Here is a 23,256-nt window from a genome sequence, read left to right on the forward strand (position 1 = left end):
TGGGTCACACCATCTTACTATCAGTGGGGCTTTTGACTGGCAACTTCACCTTTCTACCCTTTGGTTTTCTTTTGTGTAAAATGAAGGTAATGATAATGGTATCCATGCTAGAGCAGTTGTAATAGTTAAATGAGATAAGCTAGATAAGACACTTAGTTATTGATCATTATTACATGAAAAATTACATTGCCCTTATAATACCTGTGTGTGTCTATTTGGAATTTGAATGCCGTTTTGCATCTCTGTTCTACCATGTTAAACATGACCATGCTGACCTGATCAAATGAGCAGAAGGGGCCTCAGGATGCTTGCTGACATCACTTTACAGTGATCTTCCAAAGAGTTGTTTAGTACACTGCCTTTAGCTGCTTTTTTCCTGGCATAGCATCCTAGTACTTAGACCTTTGGGTAAAGAAGAAATGAGAATAAATGTTTAATCTTTTGAACTCTTTTTTTTTCTCTTTGTGTAATCCACACAGACCTATGTTCGAGATATTTATCCTTTCCGGAGGTCAGTATCTCCCCAGCTGAACCTTGTACATATGCATCCGGAGAAGGGACAGGAACTCATTCAGAAACAGGTGTCTGACCACGTCAGTTTTATTTCATGGTTTTGTCATGTTGTTGGAGTAGATATCTGTTCATATATTGCCAACTTTGAGATTCTATGATTCCATTATGACCCTCTCTGGAGACCATAGTTGGCCCTTACTCAATAAATTGTTCCCCCAAATAGTATAAGATTTACAAATTGGATCATTGCTTAAAGGTGTTAAGAAACACTCACTTGGAGTAGTGTAATGATGAATTATTGAGTATAAACAATAGAAATATTCTAATTTATTTACCTATTATTTTCTAAATGTAGATTTTCATTTCACATTCTGTAAAATTGGATTGGAAATACACATAATGTAATTATGTAAGTTATCCCAGTGGTTTACACTAGCTGGCTACAAAGTAAAAGGGGTCACTCTAGTATGCCTGAAAAAAAAAAGCATTAAACTAAAGTTCAAAGATTTGGACTTCGTCCCAGTTCTGCCTCTGACCGGGGATCTGACCTTGGGCATGTTATTAATTTATCTTGAAACAGGAAGAGATATAGTCTAGCAGCTGTACTTAGGTTTAAGGTTGAAGAACAGAATAATATTCACATCTAATCTCAAATCAGACTTTGAGCTTAAGGAAAGTCACTATTCTGCATGCAAAATATAACTTTAGTATACAATTCTAAAAATGATACAATTTTAATATTGCATATTTATTGCATTCATTGTTTAAATAAAATCTTTAAAGAATTTCAGGATACTTGATCATTTCAATTTTCTGTACATATCAAGGATAATAATTTGGCATCAAAATATCCAAAAACATCTTCATGAAATGAGTGAGAATGGCATAGAATTAGACCACTTAAGTAATTAAAAATATAGCTACCATTAACTACCTACATTCTATTTAAAAGAAAGAAAATACTGAATGTGTTGCAAGGTGTGAGATGTTGGGCAAAACTGTTACATCTTAAATATAAACAATTTCTAAAACCATTCTCCCCAAATTACCCCAGCCCATGATTTTAGGATAAGATAATTAAAACCCTAATCAATAATGGTGCTTCCCTAGTGTCTCTCTCTCTCTCACTCTCCCCCTCTCCCTGTGTGTGTGTGTGTGTGTGTGTGTGTGTGTGTGTGTGTGTTCATCATGTTTAAGAACAAGTTGTCAAAGAATGCCATCAAATGGAGTTCTTGCTGTCATGTACACTTCAAGTTAGAGCCTTTAGACTTCTAAGTTCCTCAGGGAGATTATAATATGGAGGCCTATGAGTCTAGCTCAGAAGTTTCCTCAGTAGCTACTCACTGCATATAAACTTCCTAATCATCAACAGAATAGGACCTGAGAACCAAGAGCCCCATGTGTATGCCCTTTAAACTCGGAGCGCCAATCAAGGACCCATGAGCTTCTGTCCCAAGATAGGTTTTTCCTGGATCTCACATCAGTCTTTGTTCTTTTAAAAGACAAACCCGGAACTCTCAGGAAACAGCTTAAGGCATTGGTGGCAATGGTAGAAGCAATTGGAACTGACTGACGGGCTCCCTGTTAGTGAAGGTCTTCCATATTATAGCATCCAAACAAATGGGCTCTATTTAATATTGAACTATTCTTGACAATGCCTGCCTTATGCTCCTCTCCAGCCTAAAACTCCATAAGGAACATTTCCTACATTTCCTTCTGTAAAGCAGGCAGAAGGAAGTGAGAGGCAATTAAGTATTGTTTGCTCTTTCTTCTGATAAAGGAAAAAAAACACGTCTCCCTCTTTTCACTTTTCCCACTTTATCGACCCAGTTTGCCATTAAAGGTTTTTCCTTCAGTTTCTTCTCTCTGTAAATCTGGAGTTTCTAATTCTCCTTTTTGTCTGCTCCTGCTTTTATTTTCTCCAGGTGTTCACCCGGAAGCTGGAAGAAGTAGGGCGGGTATTGTTTCTCATCTCCCTAACCCAGAAGATCCCCACAGCCCACAAACAGTCCCATGTCTCCATGCTTCAGGAAGACCTCCTCCGCCTACCCTCATTCCCTCGAAGTGCTATTGATGCTGAGTTTTCACTCTTCAGTGATCCTCAAGGTATCAAACAAAGAAACATTGCCTCTCTGGGGCTTTTTCTAACGCACTTGTTTTGTTCTCAAATGGAGAGCATCTGAATCAGCAGAGGGTGCCGTAAAACCAGTGGCTCTCAGACCTGAGTCTGCACAAGAGACCCCTGGAGGACTTGTTGAAACACAGATTTTTGGGCCCCGCCCTCCACCTCTGCGTTTCAGGATGGGGCCCAAGAGTTTGCATTTCTAATAAGTTCTCAGGTGATGCTTATGCTGCTATCCCAAGCACCCAATTTTGAGAACCACTGCTCTAAGCTAATCATCAGCAGTTGAAGCGTGGGTAGGATGGTGTTGTTGGGGTAGGAGAATACTTGACTAAACAAGGACCAGGTATTTGTGTGAAGTTCAAAAAGAGGCAGAACTCATCTAGAATGATAGAAATCAGAATGGTGGTTGCCTCTGGATTTGGAGGAAATGAATTTCCTGGAAAGGGGCAGAAGGGTGATGAAAATTGTCTGTATGTTGATTGAATGTTGCTTACATGAGTGCATAGTGCATATTTTTGTCAAAATTCAATGAACTCCACATTTAAAATCTCTGCATTTTACTCTAAATAATGCCTCAATTGAGAGAAAGAGACATAGACACAGAAAGAGACCCACTTTGGAGCCTTGCTCTGTTACTCGGTTATTAATTTGAGACAATTAAATTAGCATCCCTGTGCTTTATCGCCCTCATCCAGAAGCTTCAGACAGGCTGGGCAAAATGACTCATGCCTGTAATCCCAGCCCTTTGGGAGGCCCAGGCAGGCAGATCACTTGTGGTCAGGAGTTCGAGACTAGCCTGGCCAACATGGCGAAACCCTGTCTCTACTAAAAATACAAAAAAATAAATTAGCTGGGTATGGTGGCGGGCACCTGTAATCCCAGCTACTCAGGGATCTGAAGCATGAGAATCACATGAACCCAGGAGATGGAGGTTACAGTGAGCCAAGATTTGCGCCACTGCACTCCAGACTGGGTGACAGAGTGAGACTCCATCTCCAAAAAAAAAAAAAAGCTTCAGCTTCAGCAGGAGTAGATAGAGCTGTAGCCTCTGACCATTAATTAAAAGACCAAGCAGTAGTCCCATCCCTGCCATTTTCTAGCTGAAATAATTTATTTTTCTCCAACTGACAGCTTATTTAGCAGTAAAACGCTGCCAATGCCTGCTCTGCCTTACCCACAGTTAGTTAAGAGGTGATGATGAAAGTCCACGGAGAAACAGGAAGTGCTCTATTAAGGCCAGTAATATTGTGCTGGAAAACATTTCAGCAGTAGATCTTCACATCCTGGAGGTGGAACAAACGGAGAACAGCAGCGCCTTGGGTTTGATCACCTCCCAGGCTGACAGGATTGGTGTGGGGCTAATTCTGTCTCTGCTGTTTCATGTTCTCACAGCTGGAAAGGAACTGTTTGGCCTCGACACTCTTCAGAAAAGCTTGTGGATCCAGCTCCTGGAGGAAATGTTCCTGGGCATGCCGAGCGAGTTTCCATGGGGAGACGAAATCATGCTTTTCCTCAATGTTTTTAACGGGGCTCTGATCCTCCACCCAGAAGACAGTGCCCTGCTCAGGCAGTACGCTGCCACCGTCATCAATACCGCGGTGCACTTCAACCACCTCTTCTCTCTCAGCGGCTACCAGTGGATTCTCCCCACCATGCTGCAGGTGCCCAGAACCTCCTCTCCTAACCAGAAAATTAACATGACTACTGCTTATATCTAGCTGCTCACCTAGATCTATACTGAAACTTTTTAATGATGGAGTTATTATCTTCTTTTGTGACAACAGAAGGCAACAAATGAAATCCCCCCATAAATTTGCAAGAGTTCTCAATATTCCTTTCTACTCTGAGAGCCCCAGACTTGGGATATTTCCCATTTAGTCTAGGACAGTGATTCTTAAGTTGTACTCCCTGGGCCAGCAGCATCAGCATCAACTGGAAACTTGTTGGAAATGTACATTCTAGCCAGGTGTGGTGGCTCACACCTGTAATGCCAGTGCGTTAGGAGGCCAAGGTGGGAGAATCTCTTGAAGTGAGGAGCTCAAGACTAGCTTGGGGAGCATAACAAGACCCCATCTCTAAAAAGAAAAAAAATTTAAAGAAAGAGAAATGCACATTCTTGGAGCCCATCTCAGGTCTACTGAATCAGAAACTCAGAGATCAGGGCCCAGTAATTTGTGTTTTTGACAAGACCTTCAAGTAGTTTTGATGTCCTAGAACAGGAAGCCTCTACCTCTGTGCCATGGACCAGTACTGGTCTGTGGCCTGTAAGGAACCCCCACCCCTAGATTTTCATAGGAGCCAGAACCCTATTGTGAACTGTGCATGTGAGGGATCTAGGTTGCATGCTCCTAAATCTAATGCCTGATGATCTGAGGTGGAACAGTTTCATTCTGAAACCATCCCCCCCACTCACCCTGGTCCATGAAAACATTGTCTTCCATGAAACCAGTCCCTGGTGCCAAAAAGGTTGAGGACCACTGCCTTAGAAAGTTTGAGGACTTCTGTTCTTGAGTCACATGTATTTTGGCAAGTGTTTAGCTGATGTTTCTCCCAAGAGATTCCCTGACTTCTAACTGAATAGAGATTTTCATTCCCAGTAAATATGATGTAATGGGATTTGAGAAGGTAATTTAGAGAACAATTTTTATTTACTCGTGTCTAATGTATAGCTGGCTACATTTAGGAGTACTAAATAAAATCAGGCAGGGCGCAGGGGCTCATCCTAGTTCTCTATTTTTGAGGAAGTTTTGATAAAAATTATGAACACAACACATACTTATACAAAGTGAAGTTTGCTAAACCTATGGGGGCAAGAAAGTTGCTATTGCACGACTCTCTTCCCCATTTTTAGATAGTTGCAATTTTCTCTATTTTTTAGTAAGTATTTTTTTACTGATTACCAAAAGCAAGAATGTTCATTACAAAATTGAAAAGATGAAGAAAGTTTAAAGCAAAAATAAGGACCACTTAAAATCCTTTCTCCCAGGTAATCGTTGTTTATACTTCCAAATCCTAGCACTCTTTCCTACACACATACACACACACACACACACACACACACACACACAATTATATATTTTCAAGTTTGTAACCTAGTTTTTTCATATAGCACTAAGAATATCGTAGGCATTTTATATAGCTACATTTAGCCTTACAGCATTTTTTAAATTACTACACAGTATGCTATGGTTTGTATATACCGTAATTCACTTAAGCAAGTAATATTTATGAATAATTTGTTTCAAGTTTTCCATTGTTATAACCAGTCTTGCAGCAGGCATTCTTATGTATACATGCTTATACAAGTGTCTAGTCCTTTCCTTGAGATAAATTCCTAGTCACAAACTTCCTGGAAAAGAAGTATGTTTAGATTTTTAGCATTTTGAGGTGTATTACTAAATTTATCTAGAGAAAGTTTATACCATTTTACATTCCTCTCTACCAGTTTACGAAGTTAGCTATTTCCCTCCAAGCTTCCTATGACCATGAGTTTTAAAAGCGAATACAACTTTGATACTTTATTAAGGCATTTTTCAAATATCTGGCATTTCTCCATAGGTGTACTCTGACTATGAAAGCAATCCCCAGCTGCGTCAAGCCATCGAATTTGCCTGTCACCAGTTCTATATTCTACACCGGAAACCCTTTGTGCTCCAGCTGTTTGCTAGTGTGGCCCCTCTCCTGGAATTTCCTGTGAGTAAGCTCTGTGGGAAAAAAAATGAAGACCAACAAAGTTAGAAAAACAAGGTTATTTATTAGAGCTTACTATGCCAAAGGAGTTGGCTACCATCACTTGTGTTTTGGCAGAGATACAAAGGCAGGCAGAGGAGTGGGAAAGCTGTATACTGAAAAAAAGTGGAGGCTTCAGGTATGTCCTGATTGGAGCTATTGTCCTGGGGAACCTGCAGGTGAACTAACTAGAAGTGGGGCATCTTATAAATGATGTGTTAGGGGTGTATATTGGGCTTTCTCTGGTTGGTCCTAAGTTGGAAGCAGGGACAAAAATTAGGAAAGCTCTCAGTTATTATGCAAGTCCTGGTTACTTTGGGTCAATTGTTACAGAGGTTATTGTTTGATCACCACTGGAGCTAGTAGCCTGACTTCCTACAAGCCTGACTTAGGCTGGCTTCCTGGGCTGGTTATTGTAGACAATGGGTTGGTTTCCTGAGAAGGTTGCTGCAGGTTGTGGGTCAAAGTTCTATTTTTATGTATGATCTAGTCATTGACAGCTTGTATATTCAGTCTCTCAGCTCTCTTTCTTTAACCAATGAGACATGCATACCATAAATAAGTTTTCTTTCAACAAGCATATCATTTCTCTTCAACATTCCTCTTCAGCTTTCATCTCAGCTCCTAACACATAAATAGACCAACTCTACAGTTTTTTAAATATTCAATTCATAAAAGAGATGGAAAATAGAAAATGGTAAAAGGAAAGTTTGCCAATTTTCATTCCTTTTTGTCACTCTCTACCACCTACCTTGCTTTGTTTTTCTTTTTCTTCAGAGTTTTTACCACCATATCACGTTATATGTATTTGTTTTATTAACATGAATTTCTAACACACTCAACCAACAGAATTTAATCTTCATGAAAGCAAGACCTTTGTATGTTTTTGTCTTTGCTTGTTTGTTTGGTTTTAGTTATTGTTGTATTGTTGTTTTATTTGCATTTTGGTTTTGGTTTTCTATAACTTCAGTGCGTAGCGTGGTGCCTGACACACAAGAACTTCATAAGGATTTGTTGTTTCAATGAATTATTTGAAGCCATCTTAAATAGATTTGAAATTGTAAGTATCTCCATGTGGAGATACATTATCAAAGAAGACCTGTGAAATTCCCAGGGTTGTTAGTTAAAATAAGTATATGTTCCTCAAACATATTTGTAGTATTCAACCAATCAATTGTAGAAATTTCCTTAGTTCTACCATCTTCGATTAAAGGAATCATTGATATGAACTTTTTGGAAGTTCATATATTGCTGTATTTTTATGAGCTTTTACAAATACCTCTTTTGTTCTAGATTAGAATTTAATAGATCCCTTAAAAGTCAGGTGTACCACTCCAAAATCACAGCATTGCTGGATGCAGAATTATGTAAACTGAATTCCAGGTAGATGTTGTAGTTGTTACTGGTAATAGCGTTTATAAAATTTGAATTCCTGTCAAGCTATAGTTGTACGGTGGTGGGAGTCAATAAACTAAAATTGTTTTTCTTTATCAGGATGCTGCCAATAATGGGCCCAGCAAAGGTGTGTCAGCTCAGTGCCTGTTTGACTTGCTGCAGTCCCTAGAGGGAGAGACCACCGACATATTAGACATCTTAGAACTGGTCAAAGCTGAGAAGCCTCTTAAGTCATTAGGTAAAAGCAAAACTTGCTTTGACATTCTTTCTCTCATTGCAATTGTTAAATATGTGTGTGTGTGTGTGTGTGTGTGTGTGTGTATAAAATACACACATATACATATATTTAAATGTGTGTGTATATATAGCTAAATCAAAGTAGCAAAAATAAATTAAACAGTAGTCGAAATTGAATGAGTACTTTTTTTTTCTTAAATTTCTTATGAATCCTAAAGAGTAGGGAATTACCTGCCATGAAAACTGTATTAAAATGATGCTCAGTAGACCATTGCTCTAGCACTGCAGTTTTCAGAAAGTTGGGTTATCTTGGGTAACTCTTAAGTGAATAACCCTCCAAAATGGTCTTTTATTATCATGGAATGTGTAGAACCAGAGACAACTCAAGGATAAAGCCTCAACCTCAGACAATTTAAATGCCCTTCAGTGTCTTCTATTATCTGAGATTTTTTAAAACACATCAGAAAAGTACTTTTATTTTACATCTGATTGTTCAAAACTAGAAAACAGAATTTCATTCCCTTTAGATGAAGAAATTAGTAGTTTTCACGGTGTAGGAATAAAATTTAACAAGAAAAAGCTATAGTATGTACTGGAATTATAACATTAGGAGTAATAGGTGCTTCTTTATCTCCTGCTGAATCCACTCTGATGGTGTGCCTTTACTTTTTGTTCCTTCAGATTTCTGCTATGGAAACGAAGATCTGACATTTTCTATCAGTGAAGCCATTAAGCTCTGTGTCACTGTGGTGGCATACGCTCCCGAATCATTCAGAAGGTATCTGCAGCCCTTTATTCTGTGCCTTGTCATAAGTAAATACAGCAAAGAAAATAAAATTGAATGAATACAAAGGTTATGCTGAGTAATATCAGTCTGTAACATTCTGACAAGTAAACTTTCAAAACGTAAATTTAGGCCAGGTGTGGTGGCTCACACCTATAATCCCAGCACTTTGGAAGGCTGAGGCAAGAAGATTCCTTTAGCCCAGGAGTTCAAGGCTAGCCTGGGCAACATAGTGAGACTCTGTCTCTACAAAAAATTTAAAAAATTAAAAATTAGCTAGGTGTGGTGGTGCACGCCTGTAGTCCCAACTTTTTGGGAGGCTGAGGCAGAAGGATAACTTAATCCAAGGAGGTCAAGGTTGCAGTGAGCTGTGATTGTACCTCTGCACTCTAGCCTGGGCAACAGAGTAAGACTGTCAGGAAAAGAAAAAAGAGAGAAAAAAGAAAAGAAGAAACAAACTAAGTTTAGGAAACATAGCATAGGTTCTGGAAAACAATAGTATATCTTCATTCATTTGAAATCCCTTAATTTGGATCTTGTGCAGATGCTAAGGTATTTAGTCTTGTTAGAAAATATTTTTCCTCACAAGTAATATAAATTAGTAGCAAACGAAATGTCATAACAGATATTTATTTAAGAAAACTCCTTTCAAGGGGCAATAAGAATTTCTGTAACACAAGGGGCAAGAATATCAATCTTGCCTTCATTTTGCCAAGTGCAGAGAATTCAAAAGACTCCCATGAAGAGTGAGTCATCCCAATTCAAAGATGTTGGCTCTGGTCTGAGATTTAAATCTGATCTATTAAAAGCTGTACTCTGTTGACAAGCTCTTCCAGGAAGAAGGAAGGAGCCAGGCTGATTATGCCGAATATATCTTTATACATTTTCCCTGCACCTTAAGCCTGTTTCTCTCCCCCATAAGAGAATGAATAAGGGTCAAGAAGAGCCAAGATTTATATTAATTGAACTCTTTTTTACTGGAAGAAAACATGAAGAATGAGTAAGAAATGTTTTCCCCAACATTCTCGAATTTTTGTCTTCTTGAGCAATGGGGAGAAAAACAGTATGCCTGTGGTCAGGCACAGATGTGGCTGTGGCCCTCAGGAGAGCAAAGCTGCAGGATGGTCGTACTCCCACTTTCCTGCTCTTCCTATAATACCACAGATCTAGAAAAAGTTCCAGAATGGATCGAATCCTGCATTAAGTTAACTCCAAATCCATTCTATAGACGATTGTAAACATCTTCTCTCTGCTCTATTTTCCATTCCAAGTGTGTCCAGCTACATTGTTAACTGGATATGTCAGAGATACTGCAATTGAGACACTGCAAAAATAAAATGCATATAGATTCTCCAATATTAAAATTCCCACAACATAGGGAACACCTAAGTTTGACTAAAAAATTCTCCATTTCGGCCGGGCGAGGTGGCTCAAGCCTGTAATCCCAGGACGTTGGGAGGCCGAGACGGGCGGATCACGAGGTCAGGAGATCGAGACCATCCTGGCTAACACAGTGAAACCCCGTCTCTACTAAAAATACAAAAACTTAGCCGGGCGAGGTGGCAGGCGCCTGTAGTCCCAGCTACTCGGGAGGCTGAGGCAGGAGAATGGCGTGAACCCGGGAGGCGGAGCTTGCAGTGAGCTGAGATCCGGCCACTGCACTCCAGCCTGGGTGACAGAGCGAGACTCCGTCTCAAAAAAAAAAAAAAAAAAAAAAATTCTCCATTTCAAGGCCGGGCGCGGTGGCTCAAGCCTGTAATCCCAGCACTTTGGGAGGCCGAGACGGGCGGATCACGAGGTCAGGAGATCGAGACCATCCTGGCTAACACGGTGAAACCCTGTCTCTACTAAAAAATACAAAAAAACTAGCCGGGCGAGGTGGCGGGCGCCTGTAGTCCCAGCTACACAGGAGGCTGAGGCAGGAGAATGGCATAAACCCGGGAGGCGGAGCTTGCAGTGAGCTGAGATCGGGCCACTGCACTCCAGCCTGGGCGGCAGAGCGAGACTCCGTCTCAAAAAAAAAAAAAAAAAAAATTCTCCATTTCAAATTTTACCAAATTTCCATTGAGTCATAAAATTATCTTTCACGTTAAAATTGAAACACATTGAAATCAAAAGGTATGAGAGTTCACAATCAAATTCGCTTGTCATTGTGAGTTAAAGGCCAGTCTAATATTGTTAAGTTAAATTAGAATTTTTTTAAATCCTCCCTAATTTTCCATTCTGTCAGTTTAAACCAGATGACATCTTGATATGTCAGTAAGGTCAGGTTTTCTTAAGCAGTGGTTCCCTGGGATGTCTCTCATGGGAATAAGTAACATACTTACAGGACTTCAACATTTGTAATAGCAAGTCTCTGTTGCACTTAATTTTTTTTAAAAAAGTATTTTATTTAAGTGAAACATTCACATAAAACATTTAAAAATCACAATTTTACAGTTCCATAAGTGTTCATAATGTTATCACATCTACCTACCACTTGGATAGAAAAATCAGATAGAGGCACTACTATCCTGATTTCTAATATGATAAATCAGTTTTGCCTATTTCTGAAATTTATTTAACTGAAATAGTATAGTAGCTACTCTTTAATGGCTGACTTCTGTGATTCAGTATTATTTCATGAGATTCGTTCATATAAATGCATATAAATGTGTGTAACAGTAGTTGATTCTTTTTCATTCACTTACAATAGTTCACTGTATGACTATGCTACAATTTATTTATTTCTTCGCTTGTTATCAGGCATTTGTGTTGGATCTGGTTTGAAGGTATTATAAATAATGCTACAGTGAATGTTTTTGTACACAAATATGTATGCATTTCTATGGATGGAAATGCTAGGCTAAGTCATGGAATATAAGTATTTCTTGCTTTAGTAGATACTACCAAAAAGTGGTTTCAATTTTCATTCCCACCAACAGTATGTAAATGTTCTAGTACTTTATGGCCTCATCAACACTTGTTATCTTCCGTCTTTTTATTTGGGTTGTAGTGACATTCATTATCATTTTAATTTCCATTTTCCTCTTGCAAATTAAAAGGTTTGGAAGCTTTTCAGATAAATGTTTATTGAAATGTGGACATCTCCTTGTGCAAAGTGCCTACTGAAGTCTTCTGCCCATTTTCAAATGAAGTTAGCAGTATTTTTTATTTTATATGTGTGATCTCTTAGTGTTTTCTATTTAATTAATTATGTTATCTGCAAATCATGAGAGTTGTATTTTATCCTTTCAAATTCTTATTTATACACGTTATTCCTTTCTCTGTCCTTAATGCACTGACTAGAACCTTAATACAAAATGGAATAGAAGTGATGATGGAGGCTGGGCGCGGTGGCTCATGCCTGTAATCCCAGCACTTTGGGAAGCCAAGGTGGGCGGATCACGAAGTCAGGAGATAAAGACCATCCTGGCCGGTGGCTCAAGCCTGTAATCCCAGCACTTTGGGAGGCCGAGACGGGCGGATCACGAGGTCAGGAGATCGAGACCATCCTGGCTAACACGGTGAAACCCCGTCTCTACCAAAAAGTACAAAAAACTAGCCGGGCGAGGTGGCGGCGCCTGTAGTCCCAGCTACTCGGGAGGCTGAGGCAGGAGAATGGCGTGAACCCGGGAGGCCGAGCTTGCAGTGAGCCGGATCTCGGCCACTGCACTCCAGCCCGGGCGGCAAAGCGAGACTCCGTCTCAAAAAAAAAAAAAAAAAAAAAAAAAAAAAAAAAAAAGACCATCCTGGCTAACACGGTGAAACCTCGTCTTTACTAAATAATACAAAAAATTAGCCAGGCGTGGTGGCGGGTGCCTATAGTCCCAGCTACTTGGGAGGCTGAGGCAGGAGAATGGCATGAACCCGGAAGGCGGAGCTTGTAGTGAACCGAGATCGTGCCACCGCACTCCAGCCTGGGTGGCAGAGCGAGACTCCGTCTCAAAAAAAAAAAAAAAAAAATAGGCCAGGCGCGGTGGCTCACGCCTGTAATCTCAGCACTTTGGGAGGCCGAGACGGGTGGATCACGAGGTCAGGAGATTGAGACCATCCTGGCTAACACTGTGAAACCCCGTCTCTACTAAAAAAAAATACAAAAAACTAGCCGGGCGTAGTGGCGGGCGCCGGTAGTCCCAGCTAATTGGGAGGCTGAGGCAGGAGAATGGCGAGAACCCGGGAGGCGGACCTTGCAGTAAGCCAAGATCGCGCCACTGCACTCCAGTCTGGGGACTGAGCAAGACTCTGTCTCAAAAAAAAAGAAGAAGTGATAATGGTGATGATGGTGGGATCTTTGTCTCATTTCTGATCTCAGGGTATGGAGGGGATTTCCAGTATTTCATCACTAAGAATAATATTTGCTAAAGGATTTTGTTGTAATATACCAGTAAAGATTAAGGAAGTAATTTTATTACTCATTAATAAATTAATTATTAAGGAATCTGCCTTGTATTCTTAGTTTAGTTGAGTTTTCTTATTGATGGACAATGAATATTACTAAATGTTCCTATTTATAGAGATGATTATATGATTTGTATTCTTTATTTTCTAAGTGTGGTTACAGGTTACACTGATTTATTTTCAAAATTAAAACTTTCCTGCCTCCTTAAAAATAAACTGTATTTGGGTTGTATATTATAATTATCATTTTTCAGTATTGCCAGATTTGGTTTGCAATTTTTTTAGCATTTTTACAACTATGTTAATGAGAGCTATATCTGTAATTTTTATTTTTTATAAAGGTATTATCTAATGAATTTTATTGCTAGGATCACAGGGAAGTTAGGAGTAGAAGAGATATTCTAGGTAGTTCTGTGTCATTCAAGATAAACCAATTCTGGATACTTAAAAAAGTTACAAGTGCTTAAACAAAAAGGATGTCTTGCTTAGCTACTACTTTATTAACTACCCACTGGTAAACATTTTAGCAGGTTTATTTTTAACCCTCCATTATTATAAAGTCCTTGTAATAATACTATAGCCTGACTATACTATAGGCTATAGTATCAAGGATATGAAGATTAAGCTGGACTCATAAAATAAATTGGAAAGTGTCTCCCCCAACCACCCCCCCTTTTTATTTTCTATTATTTTTGAGACAGAGTCTCACTCTTGTTTCCCAGGCTGGAGTGCAATGGCACAATCTTGGCTCACTGCAACATCTCCCTCCTGGGTTGAAGCAATTCTCCTGCCTCAGCCTCCCAAGTAGCTGGGATTACAAGCGCCCGCCACCACACCTAGCTAATTTTTGTATTTTTAGTAGACAGGGGGTTTCACCATGTTGACCAGACTGGTCTCAAACTCCTGACCTCAGGTGGTCCGCCCGTCTCGGCCTCCCAAAGTGCTGGGATTACAGGCGTGAGCCACCGTGCCCAGCCCCCCACTCCTTTTTTTTTAAAACTCCTATTCTCTGTAGAAATTTAGTGTGGATTAGGTTTTTTTAATTTTTGAAACAGAGTCTCATTCTGTTGCCAAGGTTGGAGTTCAGTATCAGGATCATGGCCCACTGCAGCCTTGATCTCCCAGGCTCGAGCAATCCTCTCACCTCAGCCTTCCAAGTAGCAGGCATTACAGGTGGGTGCCTTCACACCCTGCTAATTTTTTTGATTTTTTGAGAGAGAAAGTTAGTTTCACTGTGTTGCCCAGGCTGGTGCTCCTCCCACCTCAGCCTCCCAAAGTGCTGGGATTACAGGCAGAGCAACTGTGCCTGCCTCAGATGAGCATTTTGTCTTTCCAAAATATTGAGTAGAATTTATACACAAAACTGTAAGTAATGTCGTTTCTTGTGGGAACATTTTAAAATTAAGATTGTTTATCCTGGTGGTGGCTTTGGTAAGTCACATTTTTCTAGGAATTTTTCTATTTAATTTAAGTACCTAAATTTATTGGTATAAATTTGTTCCTGATATTCTCTTTTTTTAAATTTTTAACAACTATGGGGTTTTTATTGTGTTCACTTTTTTATTTCTAATACTGGGAATTTTTGCTCCCTCCCTTATTATTATTCTTTCCAGGAGTTTATCAATAGCTTTCCCTTTACAAATAATCAGTATTTGGGGCTTTGTTGATTTTTGCTATTGTAGTTTTATTGTCTGCCTTTTCTTTCCTTTTTTATCTTTATTATTTTCTACCTTTGACTTTTTTTTTTTTTTTTTTGACGGAGTTTTTGTTCTTGTTGCCCAGGCTAGAGTGCAATGGTGTAATCTTGGCTCACTGCAACCTCCACCTCCCGGATTCAAGCAATTCTCCTGCGTCAGCCTCCTGAGTAGCTGGGATTACAGGCATGTGCCACCACACTTAGCTAATTTTGTATTTTTAGTAGAGACACAGTTTCTCCATGTTGGTCAGGTTGGTCTCGAACTCCTGACCTCAGGTGATCCACCTATCTCGGCCTCCCAAAGTGCTGGGATTACAGGCATGAGCCACCGGGCCCGGCAGGCAGTTTTTTTTTTTTTTTTTTAATTTAAAGAAAATATTCAGGCCAGGCACGGTGGCTCATGCCTGTAATCCCAGCACATTGGGAGGCCAAAGCAAAAAATACAAAATACAAAAAAATACAAAAAATACAAAAATGAGTGGGGTATGGTGCTGCATGTCTGTGGTCCCAGCTACTGAAGAGGCTAAGGTGGGAGGATTGCTTGAGCCCAGGATAAGGCTGCAGTGAACTGAGATTGCACCACCGCATTCCAACCTGGTCAACAGAGCAAGACCTTGTCTCAAACGAGACTCCATCTCAAAAAAAAAAAAAAAAAAAAAAAAAAAAAAAAAAAAAAAAAAAAATTAATTAATAAAATAAAAAAGAAGATATTCCATTTTCTACTGACTTATATCTGTTGAAAAATCAGCATTAGATTTTATTGCACATTTGAATTTAATGTGTCCTTTTCTTCTTTTCTTTTCTTTTTTCCTCTTTTGAGATGGAATCTCGCTCTGTCACCCAGGCTGGAGTGCAGTGGCGCGATCTCAGCTCACCACAACCTCCACCTCCTGGATTCAAGTGATTCTCGTGCCTCAGCCTCCCAAGTAGCTGGGACTGCAGTCATGCACCACCACACCCAGCTACATTTTTATATTTTCAGTAGAGACGAAGTTTCACCATATTGGCCAGACTGATCCCAAACTCCTGACCTCGTGATCTGCCCACCTCAGCCTCCCAAAGTCTTGGGATTACAGGCGTGAGCCACACTGCCCCGCCCTAATGTGTCTTTTTCTCTGGCTACTTTTAACATTTTCTCTTTGCCTTGGGTTTTAAGCAGTTTGACTGTGGTGTGCCTAGTTGTGATTTTTCTTTGTATTCATACTTCTTGGGGTTCATAGTGTTTCTTGAATATAAAGCTTGATAACTTTCAACAATTTTAGAAAATTTGACAAATAACTCTTCAAATATCACCTTTATCCCATTTTCTCTCCCCTCTCCATTTATGTATATATATATATATATTTTTCCTCCTTAACCCCGTGCTCTATATATGTCTCTTATGTTCTTTCCTGTATTTTCTATCATTTCTACCCTCTGTTCTTCTGTCTTGATGTTTTCCATTGTTCTTTATTACAGTTCACATTCATCTCTTCCTGTATCTAATCTACCATTAACACTTATCTTTCAGGTTTTTAATTTCAAATATTTCAGTCTTCAGTTCTTAGAATTTCCACTTTTTTAATAGATTTCAGAGTTTTGATGAAATTATCCATTTTGTTATTTCTCTTATTTAACATTTTAATCATTATTTTATAAAAATCTGTCTCTGATAACTTTAATATGTAGATCACTTGTGGCTCTGTTTATATTGTCTGTTCTTTTCCTTGGATTTTGATCATTTGGTTTTAGCAGGACTGGGTAATTTTGACTACTGAGTATTGCATTAAAAAAAGTTGGAAATGCTTTGAGGATCTACCCGATGTTATCTTCCTCCAAAAATGATTCATTTTACTCTCTGACTAGTAACTGTGGTAGGGCAGATCATTTTAATTCAGTCTGTGATTCATTTGATTTAAAAGTTGGGTTTCAGTCTTTGTAAGGGCTGTTCTATCTATTTCACACTCCTAGGATACAGCCTTCCATGGGTCTAACTCCTCTTTGGAAGTCCCTGAACTCCAATATATCTTTCTTCGCCATAATGAGGCTACTGAAAATTCTGCTTAGCTTCATAACTCTTAGCTGACATTTCTGCCTGGATTTTTCCTTAGCCTTTTGGCCCTAAGCAATTTACAAACTAGCAGATGCCTAGAAAAAAAGAGTGCTGCACAATGTCTGGATGAACCGAAGAAGCTTTCTTTCCCCCAGAAGTCTGGTACCTACAAAAGGTATCTGCTAGCCTTAGCTTCTACCTAATACCTTCAGTATGTTTTAAAAATTTTGTCCACCCTTTCTAGTAAGACAATTAGTTTGCAGCAAGGTACTTTTTATTATTTCAGAAAGCAGAACCGACTTCTTGCCTCCTTTTTTAAGTTGCCAAAAAATAGGAGAACTCAAAAAAGTATCATAGCTCTTTCTCCATACCCACCAAATTCTGATAATTGCCATTTCCTGCTTGTAGAGCACACATTATAGGCAAAATTATATTACCAGAAACCAGTATTCAGTATTTTAAAGAGCATAGCAAAAACTCATTGGTATCTGTAGGGAAAAGAATGGATCAAAGAAACTTGATTTCAGATTCTCTGGGATATCAACCGATCCCTGCTGTTTTCTAGAACCCACAATTTGTAAACTTTAACATAATTGGGGAATCTCTAAAGAAAAGATGGCTGGGTGTGGTGGTTCATGCCTGTAATCCCAGATCTTTGGGAGGCCAAGGCAGGAAGATTGCTTGAGGCCAATAGTTTGAGACCAGCGTGGCCAACATGGTGAAACCCTGTCTCTACCAAAAATACAAAAATTATCCGGGCACCGTAGTGCACGCCTATAATCCCAGCTACTGGGGAGGCTGAGGCAGGAGAATCACTTGAACCCAGGCAGAGGTTGGAGTGAGCCAAAATCATGGCACTGCACTGCAGTCTGGGCGACTGACAGAGTGAGACTTTGTCTCAAAAAAAAAAATCTATATTGATGGTGTTATACACTTTACAACTTTAGAGGGGAAAACCCACTTTGCATAATAACTACTTAATCTCCATTTCCCCTTCAAGGTGTTTCTGACACCCCAATACTAAATTGAGTGTGGGCCCTATCCAGTGAGTGGTGTTCACTCACGTTGGTAAGCAGGCATTGTCAGACCTCATCATAATGGCTGTTTCCAACATTGTTTGCTATTTAATTCCTTAAGCTTAGGAAGCCAGCCTCCCATGAAAGGGTTTTATGTTGTCTCAAAATTGTTGCAGCTGGAAAATCACTCTCAGCAAACTCCTGAATTGAAGTTTTGTTCTGAAGCCTGTTTCTCTAGATGGACTATATAGCTCCACCTATTATTCTGTTATTCTTTCAACCATTTATTTGTATGTATGGCTAATTCCCCCGACTAGATCACATGTTTCTTTAAGGCAAGATTCATCACCTTTTAGCAGGTAGTTAGTGAATTAATAATTGTTGGTCAACATTTCCAGCAGCTTTAACTGCTTTTGATTTGGAGAGGCAAGGGGGCTTAGAATTCATTTTATCTCTAGATGCTTTTCATTGTTCTGTGCTCCTAAATGTGACACAACCAACAAAAGTAGAATGTAAAAGGTGACTCGGTTTTCTTTCTGTCACTTAAAGTCTTCAGATGCTGATGGTCTTGGAAGCCTTAGTTCCATGTTACCTACAAAAGCTAAAGAGGCAGACATCACAGGTGGAGACAGTACCTGCTGCCCGAGAGGAGATTGCGGCCACTGCTGCTCTTGCGACGTCCCTACAGGCCCTTTTATACAGTGTAGAGGTCCTCACCAGGTAATCCCATTGGCAGAAATAGCTGCAGCCTTACATCATATGTATCCACTGGAAAAAAAAAATGTGATGGGTAAAAATCGAAAACCCAATCTTTATTTACAGATATCTCCTAAACTCAGCCCTTTATGCCTTATAACTGTGAACAGTTCCTGAGTTATTTGAATAAATAATGTTAAGCACTCTGATTAGTAGTAGTAGTAGTAATAGTAATAATATTCTTACTATCATTGCTAAACACACATTTGCATATAGCTTGCTGAGCTTCTCCAGCAGTTATGACCCAGTGGTAAACACGTCTTGTGTAAGAGGGCCAATTTAGTGAATTTAAAGAGGTAATCTACATTTTTATTGGTTATTATATTATTTTATGAGACATGGAATTCTTTTATTATTTTAGACTAAGTATTTTATTATTTTAGACTAAGTATTCTTTTATTATTTTACTGTTTGTGAAGTGTTGTGTTTTTTAACTATAATTTCAGAAACTACATAACCAGTATAAACAGCAGAATGTTGTCCTACTATTAGAATTAATAGATTCTCTGTGGGACAGGACTAAACAATGCTGGGAGATGAGAAATTTGGGAATGGGAAGGTAAATTGGCACCAGAGTTCAGCCCTAAACAAAGTTCAAGCAGTTAGTCCTGTCGCAAGATGCTTGGGTGCAGAAGCAGAGTCACTAAACTGCCATATGGCAGGAAAGGGGCAGGCAGGGAGCCCTGGATGAGATCAAAATAAAATAAAATCTGAGTGGGGAAGGTGGATGCAGGACACTACGCATACGATGGGCTTTCCTGCTCCGTTCCCATCTAAATTAGCTGCCAGGAAATATTCTTCCCCAGGATAGGGATGGGGAAACCTTTTACCTTTGCTCCTCCATTCCATTCTGCCATGCTGTGTGTCCAATCTAAAGTTCCAGATCCTTAGTGTGAAATTGTCTATGCCTCCACCAAAAGGCACCAACTCCCCCAGCCCCATCTTGCTGTGTTGGTAAGGGGGAAGCCCTTTAGTCCAAGAAGGACTTTTTCAGCATGCATCAGCAAGAAAGACAGAAAGTGGGTTGTAATTCATTAACATCAATAGATGTTTAGTTTCTAATCATGAGCTACATTGCCAAACTAGACAAGCAGAATATTGCCCAAAAGCCTTCTGTAGACTATCATCCTGAAATGTTCATATGCACCTAATCTAAGGAAATGGGAAGAGTTGGCTCAGAAAGCCATGACAAATTGCCTCCTCCAAGGAGAGATAGTTTTCTGTGCTATTGCTGATGGTTTCATGAAAGTCCCAGAAGAATATCCTAAAGAGGAAGGAAAGACTTACACTCTTCTTTCTGTACCCATCTGGTTATGTAACTAGCTTTTTCCTACAACTAGAGGAAAGAAAAGCAGTCAGTAGTTCCCAATTGCCCCTGTATTTCTATTATATATCTATATCTATATCTATATATGTACAGATACAGATATATAGTTTTCTATATCTATATATCTATATATATATAGATATATATAGATATATATAGATATATATATATATAGAGAGAGAGAGAGAGAGAAAGAGAGAGACTCACTCTGTCACCCAGGCTGGAGGTCACTGGCATGATCTTGGCTCACTGCAACCTCTGCCTCCCAGGTTTAAGCAATTCTCATGCCTCAGCCCTGCAAAAAGCTGGGATTATAGGCATGTGCCACCACACCCGGATAATTTTTGTAGTTTTAGTAGAGACGGGGTTTCCCCATATTGGCCAGCCTGGTCTTGAACTCCTGGCCTCAAGTGATCCACCCACCTCGGCCTCCCAGAGTGCTGGGATTACAGGTGTGAGCCACCATGGTCAGCCTATTTCTCCTCATATTACATAATGTTAAAGCTTTCCTCATTTCTATACCTTTTTATAAGGATAAGTCAATTAACTTATCCAAAACTGACTTACTCAAAATGTCACAAAGAGTTATGGATGGAGCTCTAGCATTTAAAATTCTGTGGCTTTAAATATTCCAGTGCATTTAATATTCTTTTGGCAGAGAAGACTAGCCTCATTCGTTGGTAGTAGTTACTCAAACCAAAATTGGCTTCACTGTGTTTACAAAAAGAAGGTAAGAATCCCCTAATTTCTCCACATTCCTAGTTTTTTTAATCTCAAGACAAAAGAAATTTAACAATTGTATAGGTAGTATTACATAAATATATCACAAGTACATTAGTTTTAACTGTTGTATAACATGTTATACAAACTTACAGCCTTTAAGCAAAACCCACTTATTGTCTCACAGTTGTGTAGGCCAGGAATCCAGGCAGGCTCAGCTGGATTCTCTGCTCAGGGTTTCTCAAGGTGGAAGTCAAGTTGTCAGCTAGTCCGAACTTTTATCTGAAGGCACTGGGGAAGAATGCACTTCCAAGCTCATTCAGTTTTTTGGCAGAATCTAGTTCCATGCAGCTTTAGGTCTGAGGTCCCATTTCCTGGCTGGCTGTCAGCCAGGCCCCACTCTGCATTGAGAAGGCACCTGCATTTCTTCTCACATGCTCCCCTCTACCTTCCAGCCAGCAATAGCACCTTGAATCCTTATGCTTCAAATCTCTCTGCCCCCAGCCAGAGAAGACTCTGCTTTTGAAGGGTTGCTATGATTAGATTAGGCCTATGCAGACACTCCCCCTTTTGGCCACATAATGTAACATAATCACTAGAGTAACACCAAGGGGCAAAGATATTGGGAGCCATCTCTAAATTGTGTCTATCACAACAGGCACAGGACAAGGAGATCTGGTGTGATTGTTAAAAGCTTACTTTCTAGCCATCCCCAGCAGACAGAAAGTAAGCAACAAAGAAGCAAGCCTTGATGATTTCATAAAAGCAGTTGCTTTAAAAAACTGCATTATGCCTTTTTCGTCCTAGATGCCAATACAGAGGCAAATTTTACCTATTATTTAAAGTAAATCCGGCAGATATAAAATGAGACAATTCAAATCTATTACTAACCATCTAAATTACTGACTTACAATAGATACGAATTTACTCACTTTCCTGGGTAGCGTTAGGTGTGATATGACTAGGAGAATTCTTTTATTCTTTGATAGTTTCTCAGAAAAAATAGAGTAGTTGATAATGTAGGTGTAGTTAATGTAGATAATGTAGTTGTAGTGTAGGTGGCCAAAGTGGTACATACATCCTTGCCTTTTACTTATCATCTAGAATGATGAACTACCAGTAAAACTGAAGAATGAGCTCTTAACTCTCCACTGGTACAGACTTAGAAGTCTGTAGATATTTCATAAATGTCTTGTTGGAAGAGTCATTTTGATGAGTTTATTACTCAGAGCCAAGAAGTGGAAGAAATTAAATCATGATGAGCTTATAAACCCCTGGGAATCAATGTTCCTTTAAAGTGCCTCTCAGAACAAACAGAAAAGCCCAAAGCTAGACAGCCTGTCTTTTGAAGACTCTAAAACTAACTTAAAACTTATGTGTGCTTCAGTAACTTGAGGATTTAATAAATGTTTCCACTTCTGTTGTTGTTGTTGTTTTGCTGTGGTGATTACTGTCATTGTTACAGGCCCATGACAGCCCCACAGATGAGCAGGTGTGACCAAGGTCATAAGGGAACCACCACAGCCAATCACACCATGTCGTCTGGGGTGAACACCAGGTAATTCACTGGCCCTTATTCTTCTATGGTCTCTCAATTTCATACAACCCGAATGTCAGCTGTTGCGAATGAAAGGAATCCTGAAAATAGTCAATATTGAGTGTGAAAACCTCCAAGGAAAAGAAAAGAAGGTGAGAGTTTAGAGTTACAAGAAAATACCAAGGCTTCTTTTGAAATTGCCAGAGAAATCTAAACCAACTTCATAAATAGGCATTTGTGTTGTTTTGTTTGCTTGAGCCTGCTAGATGTTCTCTGCCTCCTGGGTGGTCTTTGAACTAGTCCGGTGTTGTTTCATTTGCCTTCAACAAAAGGCAAATAAACAATAATAATCAGGAGGTGGTTTCTCATTCCCAGGGCACTAAGAGTCAACTTACCTTCATCTGGACAGATTTTCTGCAGACATTTCATCCAAACTTTGACATATGCCCTCAGATGATGCTTTTCATGGTTGTTAACTTAATCTCCTTCTTTTGTTTTGGTGTAACTCAGCTACTGGCTATACTAGTTAATATTTTACCCGTTTCATTCCATCTGTGTTAGCTTTAAAGATTCTGAAATACACAAAAAGCCTAATTAGTTTCCTTCTACAAGGGAGATTTAAGATAGGGCAAACCAAAAATCAGCTTAAAAAAAGTTCTCTTTTCCCAGTATGAAGTAGTTGGCATGGAAATCATAAGGAGAAATTCAATAAATTTTCACTCTCTCTGAAGCCTATTTTTAAGTGTGTATCATTATTCATGTAAAGTTAATTCCCTGCTCATCATATATATTCATATTAAAAATAAAACAAAAATAAATTCCAAATCCAGCTATAAATTGCCTGGTGTGATCGTTAACTCATGCCTCAATTTCCTATATTAAGGGAAAATGATATACTGTAGTTTAAGTGATATTTAGGGACTTCTCTAGGCTCATTGGGTTAAATGAGGGCTTCTAAAGAAGAAAAAGGGCTTCTAAAGTCTTAATATCCATGAATCACAAAGCAGTA

The 23,256-nt window shown here is 39.3% G+C and overlaps 1 protein-coding gene across 23 annotated transcripts in view; it reads left to right on the forward strand.

Moving 5' to 3' along the window:
* The window catches only part of LOC105481129 (unc-80 homolog, NALCN channel complex subunit), a 231,613-nt gene that overhangs the window by 167,920 nt on the left and 40,437 nt on the right, over positions 1 to 23,256 (forward strand). For 18 of the 23 annotated variants that reach the window (XM_071073882.1, XM_071073881.1, XM_071073880.1 and 15 more), the window contains 9 exons: positions 480 to 581; positions 2,439 to 2,619; positions 4,031 to 4,299; positions 6,197 to 6,331; positions 7,862 to 8,000; positions 8,681 to 8,777; positions 16,950 to 17,066; positions 18,457 to 18,627; positions 22,176 to 22,268. In XM_071073882.1, coding sequence (XP_070929983.1) covers positions 480 to 581; positions 2,439 to 2,619; positions 4,031 to 4,299; positions 6,197 to 6,331; positions 7,862 to 8,000; positions 8,681 to 8,777; positions 16,950 to 17,066; positions 18,457 to 18,627; positions 22,176 to 22,268 — 1,304 coding nt within the window. The remainder of the gene's footprint in view (positions 1 to 479; positions 582 to 2,438; positions 2,620 to 4,030; positions 4,300 to 6,196; positions 6,332 to 7,861; positions 8,001 to 8,680; positions 8,778 to 16,949; positions 17,067 to 18,456; positions 18,628 to 22,175; positions 22,269 to 23,256) is intronic. The other 5 variants (XM_011740446.3, XM_071073877.1, XM_011740447.3 and 2 more) reach the window with 1 other exon arrangement.

Source organism: Macaca nemestrina, chromosome 11, assembly GCF_043159975.1.
Source record: "Macaca nemestrina isolate mMacNem1 chromosome 11, mMacNem.hap1, whole genome shotgun sequence".
In the NCBI taxonomy this organism is placed as follows: Eukaryota; Metazoa; Chordata; class Mammalia; order Primates; family Cercopithecidae; genus Macaca; species Macaca nemestrina.